Raw genomic sequence first — 17,841 nt, 5'->3', positions numbered from 1 at the left:
ACCAGAGGAACAGATAACAGCTCAACATGCTTCCTCAAGACATGATCTAAAAAAAAAAGTTATTTTTTAAAAGAATCTCACAATAAACTTTTACCATTTATCTTGTTGAAGTTTAAAGAAATATTTGAAATTTTGAGACCCTTTTCTGCATTCTCTCCATGCTAAATATGAAGCTCACTCCAGCAGTTGGTTAGTTTAGCTCAGAACGAAGACTGGAAACAGCTAGCAGGGCTCTGTTTGAAGGCAAAGTATCCTCTGATGTTCACTAATTAACACATTCTATCTCCTTTGTTGAAACTGTATTAAAACAGACGTGTAAAGACATTAATTCACTGTTTTAAGGGGGGTTACTTGTCTGACTATTTCTTGGCTGGGAGCAGTTGCTAAGCAACCAGCTGAGACTTAAGAAGTTGCTGGTCCCTGCCAATGATCAATTTTATTCTCGTTGAAATATGTCCTGCTCTTACTGTAACTGGCTGTGTTCTGAAAGGTTTCAATGGATAAATTTTTTTTTAGTATCAATCTAATTTTGTGAAATCATCTTTTATCTATTAATTTACTGTAATTTGTATTTAGTCCGTCAGTTTTCCAGTCAAGCCAGCTCAAGATTTCTAGTTACAACATTCCAATTACTCTGACTAATGTTACCTCTGGTCGGGTTGAGGCATGTTGGAGCAAGTTACCAACTAGGACAGAACATACAATAGGCATTTTTTTTTGGTCACAGCAGACATTCTGACTTGGCACAACAGGAAGAACACAGGTGTTACTGATCACATTAATGATGGCTCAGTTGTATTTATGTGTCCCGGTATGCCAAGTGCGACAGAGAGCCAGCCTGCACAACACCCGCTGCCTGGAACTGAAGCAGCTACATAAATTCAGCCATCATCTGTTTTAATCTTTACACCTGTGCCACTGAGTCCTGTGAAAAGGTCTAATTGCCTAACAAGTAAAAACACCCTCCCCACCCGCTCTAAGCACTTACGGTGTAATAATGAGTTAATGTTTGCTCTGAGACATTGTTGTGTAATTGGCATACTTCCTGGCATTCATTGTGTGTTACGGTTTACAGAAAACATTCTCTCCCATAGTTCTAGTGAAGCCCATGTTTTCCCCGTCTGATGGCTGTGTCTGATGTGAGTCACAGGTTTTTTTACATGACAACAATCCTAACAGAGATAAAGATTAATCACCCTGCAGACCACCAACCTGCCCTGGGATCGTCTTTTGCCTAAATCTAGCAAATGTGTATCATGCTGTTGCTGATTAACGTGTTTTGTGCCTGATAAATAAATAACTTCATCCCTGCTTTGAAACTGTAGCTCAATACCCAAACTGGCCTGAAGGTGGCTGCTTGTGATCGAGCAGAAGCGCGTGAAAAACAGACCCTGGAAGGACACTAGTATGCTGAATGAAAGCCAGTTTTAAGAGCAACATTTGCTAGCATGAGTAAACATTTCTAAGTCAATGCAGAATGTTCCATAACATGTGCATGGCTGTTTGTAATTGCAGAATAACATCAACAAATTACTCAGCACTAAATCAAACACAATTTTAAAGCAGTCTGGTCTTTCATTTTTTTAAGTAATAACAAATTCCATCAAAATCACATTAACTGATTAAGCGGCTGAAAGGTGAGCTACAATGACATCTGAGCCTGGTTCATTTCAGCAGCCCACACTGTTCAGACGGTGCCGTCAGCTTTGCCTGACTAAGTGAATGTCTTTGAGGTTGTGTTTCTTTTTGGGTTTGGTGAGTGATGCTCGAAGCGCTCACGACAGGCCTGCCTGCAGGGTAGCAGGGGTCGGCTGCTAAACTGAAGCCCACTGTCGGCTCTATTCTAAGTTGAATGCCAGGAAAAAAAGCTTGAAGGCATTTTAGTCCTTTTGTCAATATTCACACAGGTTTTACTTCACGTCAAGTAATCGGGGTCAGGTTATCATTAACCCACATTGTGCACTTTAAAGGGAATGATTGACCACTATATGTAAAGGTCTATTATGTGAGAGAAGAGGCTTTAAAAATTAGGGAAAAGAAGGCCAACACCATGGGGCAACATAAACGAGAGCTGACAGAACACAAGAAGTGCACATACACACATGAAGCCTCTGCAAACAAGGTCTCAGAGAGATAATAAATATTTAGAGAATGCATTTATAGGATAAACGTATCAAATAAAAGCAAAATCTCACACTGCTTCTTTTAACATTATGACATGTAAAATTGTCTCATCAATTTAATTTAGTACTGAATGTATATACGGACATTATGTGTCAAGATTTGTGGACTTAAAGGGTAACTCCAACAATTTTTCACATTAAAGTGTGTGTTTACAGGTCAGTAGTGTAAGGCCTGTTGTGGCTCCAGAGGAAGCTGCATGCAATCTTATAATAATAAGTGTAATGTCACTCAATGTCTAAGCATTAAACTGTAAAACTGCCTGACTCAAGATGGACAGTTTGAAAACAAATGATCAAAATCGATACAGTAGAGCAAGAGATATAACCTTTTCTATTCCACAAATTTTTCTTACTTTACGAAACATTACCCACAATGCACCCCAGCTATTGAGTGACATCACTGGAGGCAATTGATCAGATTATATGCGGCTTCCTCTGGAGCCACAAATGCTTTTAAACCACCCTTACGCACGCAGTCGTACACCCCAAGACCTGTAAACACACTTTAATGTGGAAAATCGTTTTCCCCTTCGGTGCAAATGGCCAAACAGGCATGGGCAAGGGTCCTCCATTAAGTGTCATCAAACACACAGCCATCCACTCACTGTGGTGTGTTCAACAGCAGTTTGGATTTGTGTAAATTTCATATCTGGTACACGACTTCATCAAGGATACCTTCATCATGACCTGCAACTCTCTGTATCTTACAACGGCACTTTGCTAGAAATAAAACTTAAGCGCCTTCAAGCATGACACCAAAAAAAACCTGTCTGTAAACTAGCCCTGAGCTGCCGCCTGTCTGTTGCCTTTGTTGTTTTTCTTTTAAAATCTCTTGAGGATGGGTCATGGAGATGCTAGCGGCAACAAGCCTTCTGTGATAAACCCTCTTAAATTTGTTGCACGAGTAGCAGAGTACAGTGCCAGCAACAATTTATCTAATCCTCACATGGGAATTCCCCCTTCCTAACTCTGTCGGCACAATCAATATCTTTGCAGCCACTAATACACAGATACGTTTATCTGCAGAGATGCAGGATGGACAGGCAGACGGCTTGTGCAGCTGTGTAACGATCAATACAAGGCAGGAAATAATGAAAACTAACAGCCCTGTTTAATGAAATAAAGTATGTGCATGATAGTTCAGCAGAAGAGACAATGTTTGAGAACAGTTTCGTGTGTGGTATATTCATGCACAGGGATGTGGCTCAGTGTGACTTAAATAAATATAAAACAAGAACTGTTGCCGTTAAATCAATGGCCTGAGTGATTCAGCCTGCGCACCTGAATATGTCAGCTTTTCTGGAATGACGACAAGTCCTTCCTCTTTGGTAATGTGCCTTAAATATGTTGCATTTCCTTTATACAGTAGCTGTTACATCAACCTACTTCCTACAATTCTGTTTCTATCCAACTGCAGAGGGCAAATCTAAGGCTTTCCTGTCAAAAATGCAATATGGTACAGTCGACTTTAAAATTGTGGTTATGCCAATCACTCTGCAGTTGACTGTTACAGATGGGCCGAGGTCTGTCAGAGTTTTGAAGATTTTACTGCCAGCCTAAAGAATGAAAGTGAATCAATCAACAGGAGAGAGTCTGCAATTGAGGCACATTCTTGCAGTGTAGGACCTAACATCCTCCTGTGTCAGTGCCTTTCCTGCACAAGACACCTGCTGTCTGTACCCTAAAGTGACAAGAGAGCTGCCAAACAGCAAACTTTGTCAGGTTGAGGTACCAAAAATGTCCATTTGTGTCTCGCAGGCTAGTCATGAAGTCAGGTAATGGTTGTGCATGGCTGTATCATTATATGTAGTGGGAAGCCCACACATCAGTCCATTGATTTTATAGTGACACAAGCCAGAGGTATGACTCATTTTCAAAACAATTTTCTACTAAAACACAATTTTTTTGAGCCGCAGAAAAAAAAGCTACAAACACAATCTAGTTCTTAACGAAGAATGTCTGTATTTTCAGACATTCTTCGTGAAGAACATGATGTGTTTGTGAGGCGATTACATGAAGCTATTAAAAGTGACAAAACAGTCTTTAATAATTTGGTAAAACAATCAATCTTTTAAAAGTGACACTTAGTGTTAACAGTTACACTAAATGTGAAATTCATTGTGGAATAGTTAATCTGTGTGGGATTCCTTTTTGTCATGCTATTTAAAGCTACAATGGGCATAAACGCTTGGGACAGAAAATGCCCACAACCTGCCCACATATTCAAAATCTGACAATGTCACCGATCCAACAACATAGCCTCACTCATTAAAAAAGCCTTTTTGCATTGTTTTGTAAGAGAAAACAAAACGACAAACAGCTTTCCCACAACGTTCCTGATCGGAGAGGGTAAGAGCATACAAATCTCATTACACTTGTGACTCAGACAGAGATCTGCCAAGCACATCTAATCTTTGATTGCATAAATCTACCCAGAAGCAGATGCAAACAAAAAAAGTCATGACTACTTGTGGTCAGAGGTCATTAAGTGGCAACTTTAGCTGCACCAAAACCCGACTTTATGGACCCTGAGACCCAAAGGAAGGTTTGGGAATCTTGGATTGTTTTATAACATTATGAACTTGTGAAATCAACCCAATTGGTGTATAACAATGAAGATTTTATATTAGAACAGTGGGTGGTTGATGTTTTAGTTGCAGAATGAAACAAGATGGGGTGCACGACAGAGGGCATATGTTAATTTACATTTAACATATTTCATGGTATAAATATCTTCGCACTTGTATGCTACCCTTGTTTTGTTTGTCTTCACTCTTTTGTTAATACTGTGGATCTTTGTTTTGTTGATGTTTATGCACACATTGTATCTTGAGAAATCTAAATAAAATCTTATGAAAAAAAATTAAATGAACACAAAGTAAAAAAAGGAACAGAAAACGTCTCAGGAAAAGGAAGTTGGTTTTTTTGCCGTTGATTTAGCATCTTAAAGAAGAACAAGGCAGTTGTCGCATGGAAAGAGTTAATAATGTCTTCTTCCTTTGAATCTCCCATTCAGAGATGCTGGTGTGTTTCTGGTAGGCTGGGGAAACATTCTTCTATGAATGGGATGGACACTGCTACTATCACAGTGTGTGCCGACAGTGGACAGCTGCATCCTGAGAGGCCATTCAAGAGGAGAGGAGAAAAAAACATGTGGGTATTGTAGAGGATGTAGTGGAAGGTGTGTGATTTTGTGCATCTGCTCCTCTGTGTTGTTTAGTGAGTGTGTGCTGAAAGGAATCTCCACTTCACTGCTCTTCACAGTGACCGGCCATGCTGAGGAGGGGAGGGGGGAGTGGTTTAAACTCACAGTTAGCTAATCAGAGGGGCCATGGGCAGCTCCAACAAGTGGTTTGGGGCTTGATGAAAGCCGAGCACATGCAGTCTGGCACTGGTAACCTAAGGGAATGACACACTACCTCCAATTCCTGATTACTTTTTCTCCTCCTACCACTGAGACGCAATAAAAGGAATCTGCAGAACCTCACGAGGATTGTTTACAGTTCGATGCTGTTGGGGAACCAGTCATTGAGAGAAGTTTAAGGAAAAATCCAAGGAGTCACAATTTTACTGACGTAAATCTAGGGTAAAAAGCACAACTATGAAGATGTTTAATGTGGACTTACTAGTTTTAAGTTTCTGGCTCGGTCTGGGGACAGTGTACGGTGCCGCGGGTAAGAGACAATATCAGATTCAAAACGGGCCGTGTAGCTACACCTTTCTGCTGCCGGAGCAGGAAAACTGCCAAACTCAGAGCAGCAACTACAACTATCCAGTTCAAAAGGATGGACTGGTGGACAACGACGACTCGGCTCAGAGGCTGGAACAACTGGAGATCACCATGGAGAACAACACACAGTGGCTGCTCAAGGTAAAGTTGTGTCACACCCACTAGAGACCGTGGTTTACCATGGTGATTTGGCAGTGATAAGAGGAAAAAAGGAAACCAATATGATGTGTAAAGAGACTAAATGTGCTAGAGAAATAAGAATAATAATAATAAAGTAACCCACAATGCATGTGTTCCTGGAAACTTCCTTTTAAATATAAACCATAGAAAGGAGCAGTTCTGAAGAAAACCAAACACCTTGTCTGGAACATGAAGACCACTTAGATGAAGTGTAGTAAGATTCCCTGCTAAAATGTTCATAGAATTATCTTACATGCATCAGTACACTGAATACAGGAAAAGTCTGACATAAAAAATAAAAAGAAAGATTAAGTGCTGTTCTTGATTTTTCACATGATTGACAGCTTATTCGGTGTCATACTGAACTGCTTGAAAGGATGTCAAAACTAGTGTTAAGTAGATACGACATTTAATAAAACAATAGGATATTCATATTCAATAGTTTCAAAAGTAGCAAAGTTATAAAAACATACCTCACATCAGATTGTCAACCCATGACTGAACAGATATCAAGATATTACAAATTTGCTGGTATGTGTTCCTCTGTAGCTGCACTATGTTGTTAATTAGATTAGATCGATATATGGGATACTGTCATATCACAGATATATTGATATTTTGTATTCTGTCTAATATGTGAAAAACATTTAATTTCCACTGAAAATATACATGATCTGTAGCCCTGGGCATCTTAGCAAAATTGCGATCTTAATAATATTTGAATAATTTCTTTAGACCTTGCACCTCAGACATTTTTTCCCCCCTTTTGCCTTGGTATTCAAAGTGGTATTCAGTATTGCTGCTTTATACAAGTATTGCATCAATGTTTGCCATTCCAGCCTGACCAACACCACAAAACAGTGATAAATGCTCCAGTTTGAATGAGCTAAAACTAACAGGAGCAATTTTGTCTAAATGAACTGTTCTGTCTTCCAGTAACATACCAAATTGTCAAGCAGATTTAAACCAGCTATATTTAATTTAAAACATCTCTTTCTTTCCAGTCATTTGATTTAGCAAATCTGGGATAAAACAGAAAAGAATGAGCTGAGTGTCTGTGAGACACTTTCATTCAGTGCAAATAGACATAATGGGTTTGATGACTGACAAAGACTCCACACAGGTGTCCACACGAGGGATGCATGCTTCCCTTTCAGTTTACTGAACCATTAACTTGGCTGAGTGAAAGAGGTGAACTACCTCCTCCTCTAGCTCCCTCCTTCAAAAGGTGATAACCGATCTGAACCATACAAGATGAGCCAGTCGAGACAAGGACACTTCCAAGCTTGACTGCACAAATAAAAGATAAAACAAGCTCTGATCTGGTCTACAGGGGACCTCAGAGGGCACTCTTCTTTGACGTTCTTCACGATTTATACACTGCTACTCAGTAACTACGCTCACAGCAGCTCAAGAGCTGACTCAGAAATCAAAGACGGCTCACAAATTCACAAAGTCCAACAGCACAAAGTGGTTACATATTTCTTACACACATGAAGGAGGACTCCAGAACTGTATGACTTCACCGAATTAATTTGCACATGAGACGGTAAATATCAAAGAAGAAAACACAGCTAAGGTGTGATTTCAACAACTCTTGAAATCTAATAGCACCTAAGTATAATACATATTCTCACTTTCAAATATGACACTTTACAACAACTCTTTTTTTAACAAAGCATAAGCATTAGACTTTGCAAAGGTCTATAAGCTGGCAAATGTGCTATGTGCGATCACAAGTGTGGTAGAGAAGTGAGGTGTTTTTCTGTAACTCCTGTCATCACAGATAAATTAACATAAGCCACATTTCTTCTACAGTTAATCCAATAGCTTGGTCCAAATAGCAACATCAATCTTGATAACCTTGTTTCACTCTAAATTTCAAACCATTCATACCCACTTAACCATAATCTATACTCAACTGATTTAGGATCCGCATCAAATTGTACTCACTCATTGATACCATCCATGCATTATTTCCTGAAAAAAAAAAGGTTGAAAAACGTGCAATGTTGCAATGTTAAAGTAAAAGTGAGGAAAAATGTGTGATTCCTGTCTTTTTTATCCAGATTCAAAACAATAAAAGACAATCTTTTTTTTTCAATAAGTTTTGAGGAAATCTGAAATCTAGTTTTTGTTTAATCTTGCCGAGTAAACCAACTGGCCAACAAACGTACAAGGGTGATACATACATTCCTTGGAGGGAGATGACAATAACTTTAATAACAAATTTACATTTCGCTTTATATGGATGGACAGAAGGGCTCAGACAGAAACCCGAGAAAACAAGTAATCACAACTTAATTTAGAGCATCGCTGGCCAAAGTGGGCAGAGGCTGGCCCGCCTTATGGCTCGGGCAAAACATAAATACAACAAACATGTTCAGGTTGAGGTATAGATACAGATTATTTGGACAGATATTCTAGTATTTTTATGACTTTCGGCATCTGTGTTTTTTGTGTTTGTTCATGAATTGATGTGGCATCCTCTCTCTAACAGTACCCACCATACAGTCATCTCACTCAGTGTCCTGCCTGCAACACTTTTTTAAATTAGTTATCAAAAAAAAAAGTGGTGGAGTGGTTATTAAAAATGTATATATTAAGATTTTTATTTATACTGCCATTGTATATCAGCTGTCTGTAACTCGGTTACTTCTAGTTGTTATTGGCTGTGAAAAAAAAAAGATATTAGTCAATCACTATTCAGGATGTCTATAGAAAGAAACCTTCCGAGGATCCACAACCAAACTTTCCAAATCAGTACACAGTGCTTCCATCAGGTGTGATTTCCTTATTTAAAGTATACTCACTCAACTTCCGAAATTCTTATTTACGCTGCACCAGCTGATGACTGCTGAGGAAAACAATCTGTTGTCACGCTCACATGTGAATGAGGAACACAGTCATTCCTGACTGACGCCTTTGAGGCACATGGAGTAAACAACTGATTAGATCATTTACTGTCAATGGGACATCCTGCCAACAATTCAAATGACAACCTTCCTCTGACAACACATCCCTGTGTGTATCCAAGAACACAAACTGGAAGTCATGAAAGGAAGACAAACAAAATCAGCACTAATTGCAGCTGTTACTTGTATTTCCCATAAGAAAAATAACAATAAACCGGTCTGTTTGTGGTTGCATTACTGACTGATGAGTAAATAACAAAAGTGATTATGCAAACTTACTGTACATGACAAAGTTATTCAACGGATGCTGGTTTCCAGTTGGGCACACTGGTCATACTGTCATGAAGGATGTAACTCCTCACTCAACACTTCCATCCTGTTTATGAGTCGTGTGACCTGATTGCCGCTCAGGAACACCATGCAGGAAATAACTTAATGATTGGTCTTGGTCTAAATCTGGCGATACTGTAAGGTAGATAAGAGCAAATCTCGTAAAGATGAAATATTGACCTTTTCCCACCCTGAGGGCATCTGAGCCATTGTATTAAGAACATGATTAAGAGGTTTGATATGGGAAAGTTTACACCAGGAATGTTTTCTATCCTCTCGAGTCAAGTTGACACAAATAATAAAGTGCTTCAAAATTTGCATCAAGTCAATATTTTGCAAAGAAGTTAAAATCTAGTTCCTTCATTCGTGTTCTAAAATACTTGACGCTCTATAGTTGTAACAACTGTGAATACCTAATCATGGGACAATTTTGTTAACCTTCATACCTATGCCTCTCCTTAAATAACAGAACTGGGCTTTATCATAACACTCTGAAATGGAACCAATAGTGTATTCCCTTAAAGGCTGTAAAATGCATATATTCTCAAACACTTAGAACACAAAAACATAACAAATATGAAGGCAATATAGATTTCCGAGACAAACACCATTGCTGCTGGTGATTTTGAAGAAAGATAGTTAATTGTCTCCAATAAGGGTCATCAAAAACAGACCCTTTGGCAAAGTGATGCACACAATCAGCTGTCCAGGAATTGTTTTTAATCTGATTAGACACTGATAACATTTGACTGGATTTTTTTTTTTTTTGCCAGGACACCAAAATCTTCTAGGCTTCATGGACAAGCACCAAGTTTTTCTCTTTGAAACAGTGAATAAAGCAAAAAAAAAAAAAAAAAAGACACTGTATGTGCAAGAGCTATAACAATAAACTGATCAATCAATTAATTATCGACAATTAAAGTAATCTGCAACTATTTTGATAATCTATCAATTATTTTGAGTAATTTCTTAAGGGAAACTACTCTTTTATGTTATTGTTCTTCCCTTTCTATCATAGCCGAGTTAAATGCACTACACTCAATTCAAATGATAGTTCCCGGTTTAACTCCCTGATCTAACAGGGTAAATCTGAAGAAAAGAGAGCAAGTAACAATGACAAAAGAAACAGAGCTGCTCTGTGTCCAGCAATACAGGAAGAGATTGCAGTAAGCTGTCAATCTCTCAACCACTGTATGAGAGATACAGGACTGTGCATGCACAACAAAACCACTGGTTGATGATACTAATCAATTCCTCTTAAAAAATGTATTAAGCTTATCTTGTCTTTCTTCTCTGGCGCAGCTGGAAAGCTACATACAGGACAGCATGAAGCAGGACATGGTCCAGATCCAACAGACCGCTGTACACAACCACACTGCTACGATGATTGAAATAGGAACAAACCTGCTGAGTCAAACTGCAGAGCAAACAAGGAAACTGACCAATGTGGAGGCACAGGTGAGGCTACATGGCACACTACTTTAAATACACAAAAAGAAACAGGGCTAAGCAGCAGAACACTGACAAAGTCCAAACTGTGAAAACAGCTCACACCTGTCTACACAGAAGCATAAAAAGCTTCATAACAGAAAAACATGCTCATGAAAATGTGGTGGAGGATTATCAGTTGTTTTTAAATGGCTCTCTGTGATACACTACATTAAATAATAAAGCTACAGGGTGTTAAAAAAATAAGCAGAGTGAAAAACAGGCATGACTGTGTCAGTTTATTATTGTGGCTACACGTCAATGACCTTATGTGAGCCAACTGTACAGCATTTCCTGTTATTAGCACACTCGTATTCCCACAGAAAGGGTCTATCAGTTTGTCACAATCAGACATCCGTCTGTTCAAAGACATCAACAGCTCCAATGGAGACACACAGCTAGGATCCATGTAAACAACCTGCTTTTTGCTGAGTTCAGTTCCTCCTAAATGGGAAATTAGAGGCAAGGTCCCCAGCCCAGGAGTTTAGTTCAATACGTCTGTCTGCGAAAATAGGTAGGTAAGCTTCCCTTGTTCAGGTATGTCTGCTGTATTGGAGTTTGGTTGCTCTTTCCTGTCATGTTTTTCAATTTTGCAAATCAATTCTGTTCACTCTAAAAGTGCAAACTGGGTTTGTGTTGAACTTGATGGAATACAGAACCTGATATCCAAATTATTTTGAACAAACACATACAGAAGTTGATCTAAAAAAAATCTTTTTAGATTTTTATGTCAGTCATGATTTTAAAAAAGACACGTGTACTGTTCTCTGTCACACTGTTTTATATCCTACATGGTCTTTTAGTTTACATTAATAGCTTTTAAGGTATCTCGGGGTCAGAACCTGACTGAACTGCTTCACCTTGTCCTTTTGGTTTTTAGGTAATTCATCACACAACTCGACTTGAGCGCAGACTTCTTGAAAATTCCCTGTCAACCAACAAGCTGGAAAAACAACTAATCGTCCAAACAAATGAAATCAACAAGCTGAACGACAAAAACAGGTGAGGGCCTCAAATCATATGGCAAAAAAAATAAATTTAAAAAAACCTACTAAATTAAAGGTCATTAGTAAGACAGAATTAGGCTAATTTGCAAAGTAAAGATGAAGATAGCTGCTGAACTTCTTACCCGCTTCTCCTCAGCTTTTTGGAAAAAAAGGTGGGGGATTTGGAGGAGCAGAGGCAAGTCGAGCTGAAGATGATTCGAGAGGAAAAGGACCAGCTTCAGACTCTAATACTGAGGCAGACGGCTATCATATGCGAATTGGAGCAGCAGCTGCTTAAAGTCTCCTCTAACAACACCTTGCTCCAGCATCAGCAGCAGGAGCTACTGGAAACTGTCAACAACCTCATTCACACCATCTCTGCCGGCTCAGTTCAAGGTGAGTCAACACTCCGAGTCAATCGTATCCTCTCGCCCTATAGTATAGTCATCGATGCAAGGCAGACTTCCTATGTTTCATATTTTGGGCCATTGTCTGAGGTTCTGCTGTTGCATTTGCTGTTGCAGGACCCCCCTTCACATGATGTGTGATGTGGTGTCAAGTTAACAAGGCTGATTTCTGATTTCAGCAGGGAGCAAAACTGGCATGATGCAGGACACTCCTACCACATTCATGGACTGCACTGCTGTCTTCAAGTCAGGAAACACCCAGAGTGGAGTCTACACGCTCACATTACCCAACACTACAGTAGAGGTTAAGGTAAAGTATGCCTGTGTAATTGATTCAGAGAAGCTCAACCTGACTCACATCAAATAACACCATCAAGTGGGCAAACCTGATAAAAATAGGCAATTCACCTTTTTCCATTTTATATTTTCTGGTGTGTCACGTTGGACAACACAAACGTCCCGGAAAACGGGGAACAATAGAAAGCAGAATGAAGGAAGGTGACAAAGTTACAGTTACTATGTACCATCATCCTTAACTTCAACATGCGTTAAAGCATTAAGACAGGAAAGGGGCAAAAATTAGCATGTCTATCCAGGAGATGTGTTTCCATCACTGCCGATTGGACCTGGAGCTGATAAGGTGGTGTGACTACTACAGAGTCATTTTACCTAAGAATAAATGCTACTTTCCCACTGAAGACAAAAGCCAGATGTTAGAGAGGACTGGCAGTTTTCTGTCCAATGTTAAAGGGATATACAACTGAAACAGAAAGCCTAACCAGTTCAGTACTCCGACAGTCAAGAGGAAGACATGTCTCTTTACCAATTACATAATGCCAAGATTTTGTTCACACAGACATGCACTGACTCAGCCACACTTACACAACCTTGTAAATAAAACACTGCACACTTCTCTGAGGGCTCACTAAAGAGTATTGTGTTTGAGGGCGGGTCACTTAAATTAAAATGCTCTCAGACTTCCATTAGGTATGTGCATGCTTGAGCTAGAACTGCAATCTCCTTAGTTACCTTTCACTGGATAAAACTTGAACTTCAGTTCTGTATCCCCTCCCTGACCAGCAACTTAACATTTGTTTAAACCCAACTCAAAGAAAACACCATTGTCATTTTATAAAAGAGCACAGATTCTTTACAATGCATTCATTCTGAATTATTAATTGGGGTAGCTCCTTTCTTCTTTGTGTTTAAAGGCTTTCTGTGACATGGAAACAGAAGGAGGAGGCTGGACAGTACTACAAAAACGCTTTGATGGCCATGTTGACTTTCACCGTACGTGGCAAGAGTACAAAAAGGTAAAAGCTATCAGGGAAGAGATTCCCTTCCCTTAAAAAAATATAACCTAGACTACAGTTTTCATTCCAAATGTACAGTAGCCAAATTTGGTTTTGGCCATTGACTGGATGTGTTTTAAGGGCCGGTTGATTCTATACTGTTCGATGCAATTACAACAAGCACAGATACCTTACTGATATGCTATTCAAGAAAAAAAAATTCCAGCAGGGCGTCCAAAATTTCCTAAAAGCACAGCAATTTCAGTACCAGATTGAATCAAAACATATCTAATATTTCCAAAAATAGTGACCAGCATTGCTAATGCCAAGTAGGCGATAAATGGGCCAAAACCATGTCATAAAGAATCTCAAGTCCAATCTCAAGTCCCTACAGAGCAATCCTTACAGAGGAAAACATTCATGCTATTTCCTTTATTCCTGCCACAATGAGAGTTCAGTTTAAACTGGCATTTTTTCTTCTCAATAGCTCATTGTGAGTAAGAATATTTGAGATTGTTTTGTGTAACTACTGAAAGTACTTTAAGCATTTTGATGAAATGTTTTAGTCAAGTATAATAGCATTAAATATATATATATATATATATATATATATATATATATATATATATATATATATGGTGGTCCTCTGCCTACAAGCCACTACTGCAGGGGATCAGAAAGGTTGAATTACATTTCTTTTGTGTCTTTTTTTCAGGGATTTGGAGAACCTTCAGGTGAATTCTGGTTGGGAAATGAATTTGTCTCTAGACTGTCAAGTCTACAGTCATACAAACTACGTATTGAGCTGAGTGACTGGGAAGGAAATTCTGGATTCTCACAATATGACCAATTTTCTATTGAAAGTGAAGCACAAAATTACAGGTGAGTCTTGTACTGACAACATCAAAGAAATACATTTTTCAAATGTTCATGGCAATTACTGAACAATGTTGAATTTTCGCTTCAAGCCAAAATATTACGGCTCATGATGCTCAAGTTATTAAGGACAAAGAAGCCCATCAGCAACTAATACTTCTCTCTTACAGCAGTGCTTTTGAAGTCTGATATGCAGAGAACATACAAAACACTGTTGACAATTTTCAGCCAAGGAGCGTAACTAAAGCACAGCCTGAAAACTAAAAGCCTTTCAATAATAGAGAAGAAAAGAACAGCTATGTTAGCCACATTCAGAAGCAATAGTCCTTGAAACAAGAAACTTTCTTGAAGAAATAGAATATTTTCAAAAGAACTTATATGTAACATGTAGTGAAGTAAGACGAGACCTTGTTAGTTAACAAAGTAACAGTGTTTTTGATAGTTCTACTCTAAATCCTAGAAGTAATTTCTGAAAAGCATTCATTCTAATGACTTAGATTTACATCTTTATTTACCTCCAGAGCATGATCATAAATGCTGAAGGTCAAATATCATTTAAAAGTAAAACACATTATAGAAATTCCTCTGGATGAAGGTCCTTTGCGGTATAAGAATATTTACTTCCTGATGTATTGGCATAAGCCCAAAGAAAATGTAATAAAACTGGTCAGTGTTTGAAAAATAGGAAATACATGACATGTCTTGTATTTCTAACATGTAGTCTGCACATTTTGGCAACAACACAACCTCCAGAGGTATTTTTTTTTCCAAACCTAAGCTGATTTCAGGAGTGGAATGGATACTTCCTTTGAATGTGACAAACAGACCTTGAAATGCTCCGATTTAACACAGTTCTATTCATGTCGTAAGTCCACTTGACTATGACAAATTTGGTCTACAGTCAGTTGGCTCAGTAACTCCAAACAACTCCTACGAAGTAATGGCACATATAGCATTACATGAATCCTTGGGGGGATAAAATAAAATCAATAAGCTGTTTGTGAACATCACAAACAGAATTCCAAACCCCATTTTACTCACAATCCAGTAATAGTAAAGCTATAGTCGTCTCACTGTTTAAGCGAGTAGGACTCTGCCTTTTGAGGAACAGCAATCATGGACTTCCTCCTCCTCTTCCTTCATTTTTCCTTTGCCATTCTACAGGATACACCTTAAAGGCTACAGTGGAACAGCAGGCAAAATAAGCAGCATTGGGCAGCCAGGAAGTGATTTCAGTACAAAGGATGCAGACAATGACAAATGTGTTTGCAAATGTTCACAACTGACAACAGGGGGTAAGAAACACATTTTTTTTCTTTTTCAATAACTGGTGCTTTTGAATCGTCAGGAAAACAAAATAATTGTGTAGTTTTGTGATGCAACTTGTTGTGGAACAAATTCCCACCCACCCAAATCTTGGCACTTCCCCAAATATCTTCAAGGGCATTTTCAAGCACTCCCTTACTTTTGTGGCCAGGTCAGGGAGCACAATTAGCTCGGAGTTAATCACTGATCAACTCATTGGGGAATTCAGGCCTTACAATGGCTGACATTAATAGCCTGGGAACAGAGCTTTTCCCTCTCTCCTCTTGTAGCTTAAGGGTCCTCCTCCGTTCCCTTGAAAGTGACTCTGCTGCCAGAAGTTTGTCTCTCTGTGTATTGGGGTCTGCCAAGGGAGCATGAAAGCAAGACAACCCTAACCCTATCCCCTTTTTCCCATGAGGGATCTCTCACAGGGGACTCCATTTGCACATTAAGCACAATTGTGAGTGGCACTAGCCCACTGGAAAGAGTACAGCAGGAACAGCCATTACAAATATGAAGCTGCTTGTTCTGAATGAGGAAAAACTAGAATGAATGCAGTAAATCTGGATGTAAATGGAGGCTGTGATCATGTTAAGATATTTTGGCTCTGAAAGGGTCCTTTTTTTGGTTATGAAAAATACAAACTTGTACAATGGCAGCTGCCAAGAATAAAATAATTAACCAAACAAGCCTTTTCTTAAAACATCATTTTATACTCCAGAAAAGACCACAGTTCCATCCATTATCCTGTTTGACAGGTTAACATTTGAACTGATAGTGTTTGTTTGGTTTTCTAGGTTGGTGGTTTGATGCCTGCGGTCCATCCAATTTGAATGGAATGTATTACCAACAAGGCCAAAACTCGAATCGCTTTAATGGGATCAAATGGTACTACTGGAAGGGCTCGGGCTACTCACTCAAGTCAACGACAATGATGATCAGACCGGCAGACTTCTCAGGTTCCCTGTGAACTGTCATTCTCAGAGTAAACAAAGTGGGAAGACAATTCTGCCTGACAACGGACAACAAAGCCAAAAATGAAACTTCTCAAGGGAGCCAAAGCACTTAATGAAAATATTTTACATACCTTTGAAAAACAAGTTTTGTGCGTGTTTATGTGTTAAAGAATTTGAATCAAATGGGTTGTTGCAAAAAATATGGACTGTTAAAATGACAAATATCTGCCCTGATAATACTTACGACTTAAACTGTCTCTAAAGTAATAATTACATTAAGTAATAACAGCTCACTAACCAGACTGAGAACAATGTGACATTTGTATAACTTGTTGAATAATAGCTGCCTGTGTCAAAAGAGACGATGGTACAACATCCAGATAAACAACTGGCTTAAAGTGATCATAATGAGTTCTGGAAAAGTTTCTGTTAAGATGCCTTAAATGTGTAAAAATGGCACAGAAAACTTTTGTATTCAAAAAATCTATGTTTTTCTCCAGAGAATGTATGTACATTGGTTGTTTAATTTATATGTAGATTTGAAGGTGGATATTTATCATTATCATGTAAGATGGAGATTTGTTACAGATCTGGAGTGCTAGTTCCTAGCTTGTTAACGATTTAATTGCACATAAACAGAGAGGAATCGTTTTAATATATATCTGCAGTACCTTCCCACATGCTCAAACATGATGATTTTGGAAGTCTTTTGGGAATGTATTTTTTTTCTTTGTATTTATGAGAAAGATGTATAAGTGAGGAAGCTGAATTTCTCACCAGTAAACACTGGTTTTAGATTATTTCTTGTTTGACTTTAAATCTCTACCAGATATTACAAACATGAAGTCGAATATTAAATATGACCACAAAGCAAAGAGCTTAAGACATTTTCCACAATAATCCTGTTTTACTATAAAAATAAAATGCCTCATGAATGCATAACTGTCAATTATCATTACTAGTTCAAAATAAAAATTCTACAAGCTCCAAAGTTGGATTTTTATTGATGCTTTTAAGTTACTAATCACAGTTTTCTTATGCACTTCAATTTGAATCCCCAAATCCTAAGGGGTGTGATACATAATAATAAGCCATTTATTGCCTAATATGGGCAATATGCATAAAATACTCTATCACAGAATGAGTAATTCTATACTACAATAATTACAGTTTTTATAAAATATCTTTAGTGA

The 17,841-nt window shown here is 38.4% G+C and overlaps 2 protein-coding genes across 8 annotated transcripts in view; one reads left to right on the top strand and one right to left on the bottom strand.

Moving 5' to 3' along the window:
- mcph1 (microcephalin 1) overlaps positions 1-17,841 on the bottom strand; it is a 29,597-nt gene that overhangs the window by 992 nt on the left and 10,764 nt on the right. The window lies entirely within an intron of this gene.
- angpt2a (angiopoietin 2a) lies at positions 101-17,551 on the top strand. Of its 2 annotated transcripts, none has more exons than XM_037123050.1 (9): positions 101-6,054; positions 10,641-10,796; positions 11,707-11,828; positions 11,970-12,208; positions 12,402-12,529; positions 13,431-13,532; positions 14,227-14,393; positions 15,552-15,682; positions 16,490-17,551. In XM_037123050.1, the coding sequence occupies exons 1-9, from the start codon at positions 5,785-5,787 to the stop codon at positions 16,660-16,662; spliced, it is 1,488 nt and encodes a 495-aa protein (XP_036978945.1). In that variant the 5' UTR covers positions 101-5,784; the 3' UTR covers positions 16,663-17,551. The 2 variants fall into 2 exon arrangements, with proteins under 2 accessions (XP_036978945.1, XP_036978944.1); XM_037123049.1 differs by having other exon boundaries at positions 12,399-12,529.

This window comes from Acanthopagrus latus, chromosome 15 (assembly GCF_904848185.1).
Source record: "Acanthopagrus latus isolate v.2019 chromosome 15, fAcaLat1.1, whole genome shotgun sequence".
NCBI classification, from domain to species: domain Eukaryota; kingdom Metazoa; phylum Chordata; class Actinopteri; order Spariformes; family Sparidae; genus Acanthopagrus; species Acanthopagrus latus.
The sequence above is the reverse complement of the archived record's forward strand: the minus strand, read 5'-3'. Positions and strand labels throughout refer to the sequence as shown.

Coding starts and splice junctions, on each gene's coding strand:
- angpt2a (XM_037123049.1), top strand. CDS start 5,785: ATGAAGATGTTTAATGTGGACTTACTAGTTTTAAGTTTCTGGCTCGGT. Junction 11,829..11,969: donor AAGCTGAACGACAAAAACAG/GTGAGGGCCTCA, acceptor GCTTCTCCTCAG/CTTTTTGGAAAAAAAGGTGG. Junction 14,394..15,551: donor AGTGAAGCACAAAATTACAG/GTGAGTCTTGTA, acceptor GCCATTCTACAG/GATACACCTTAAAGGCTACA.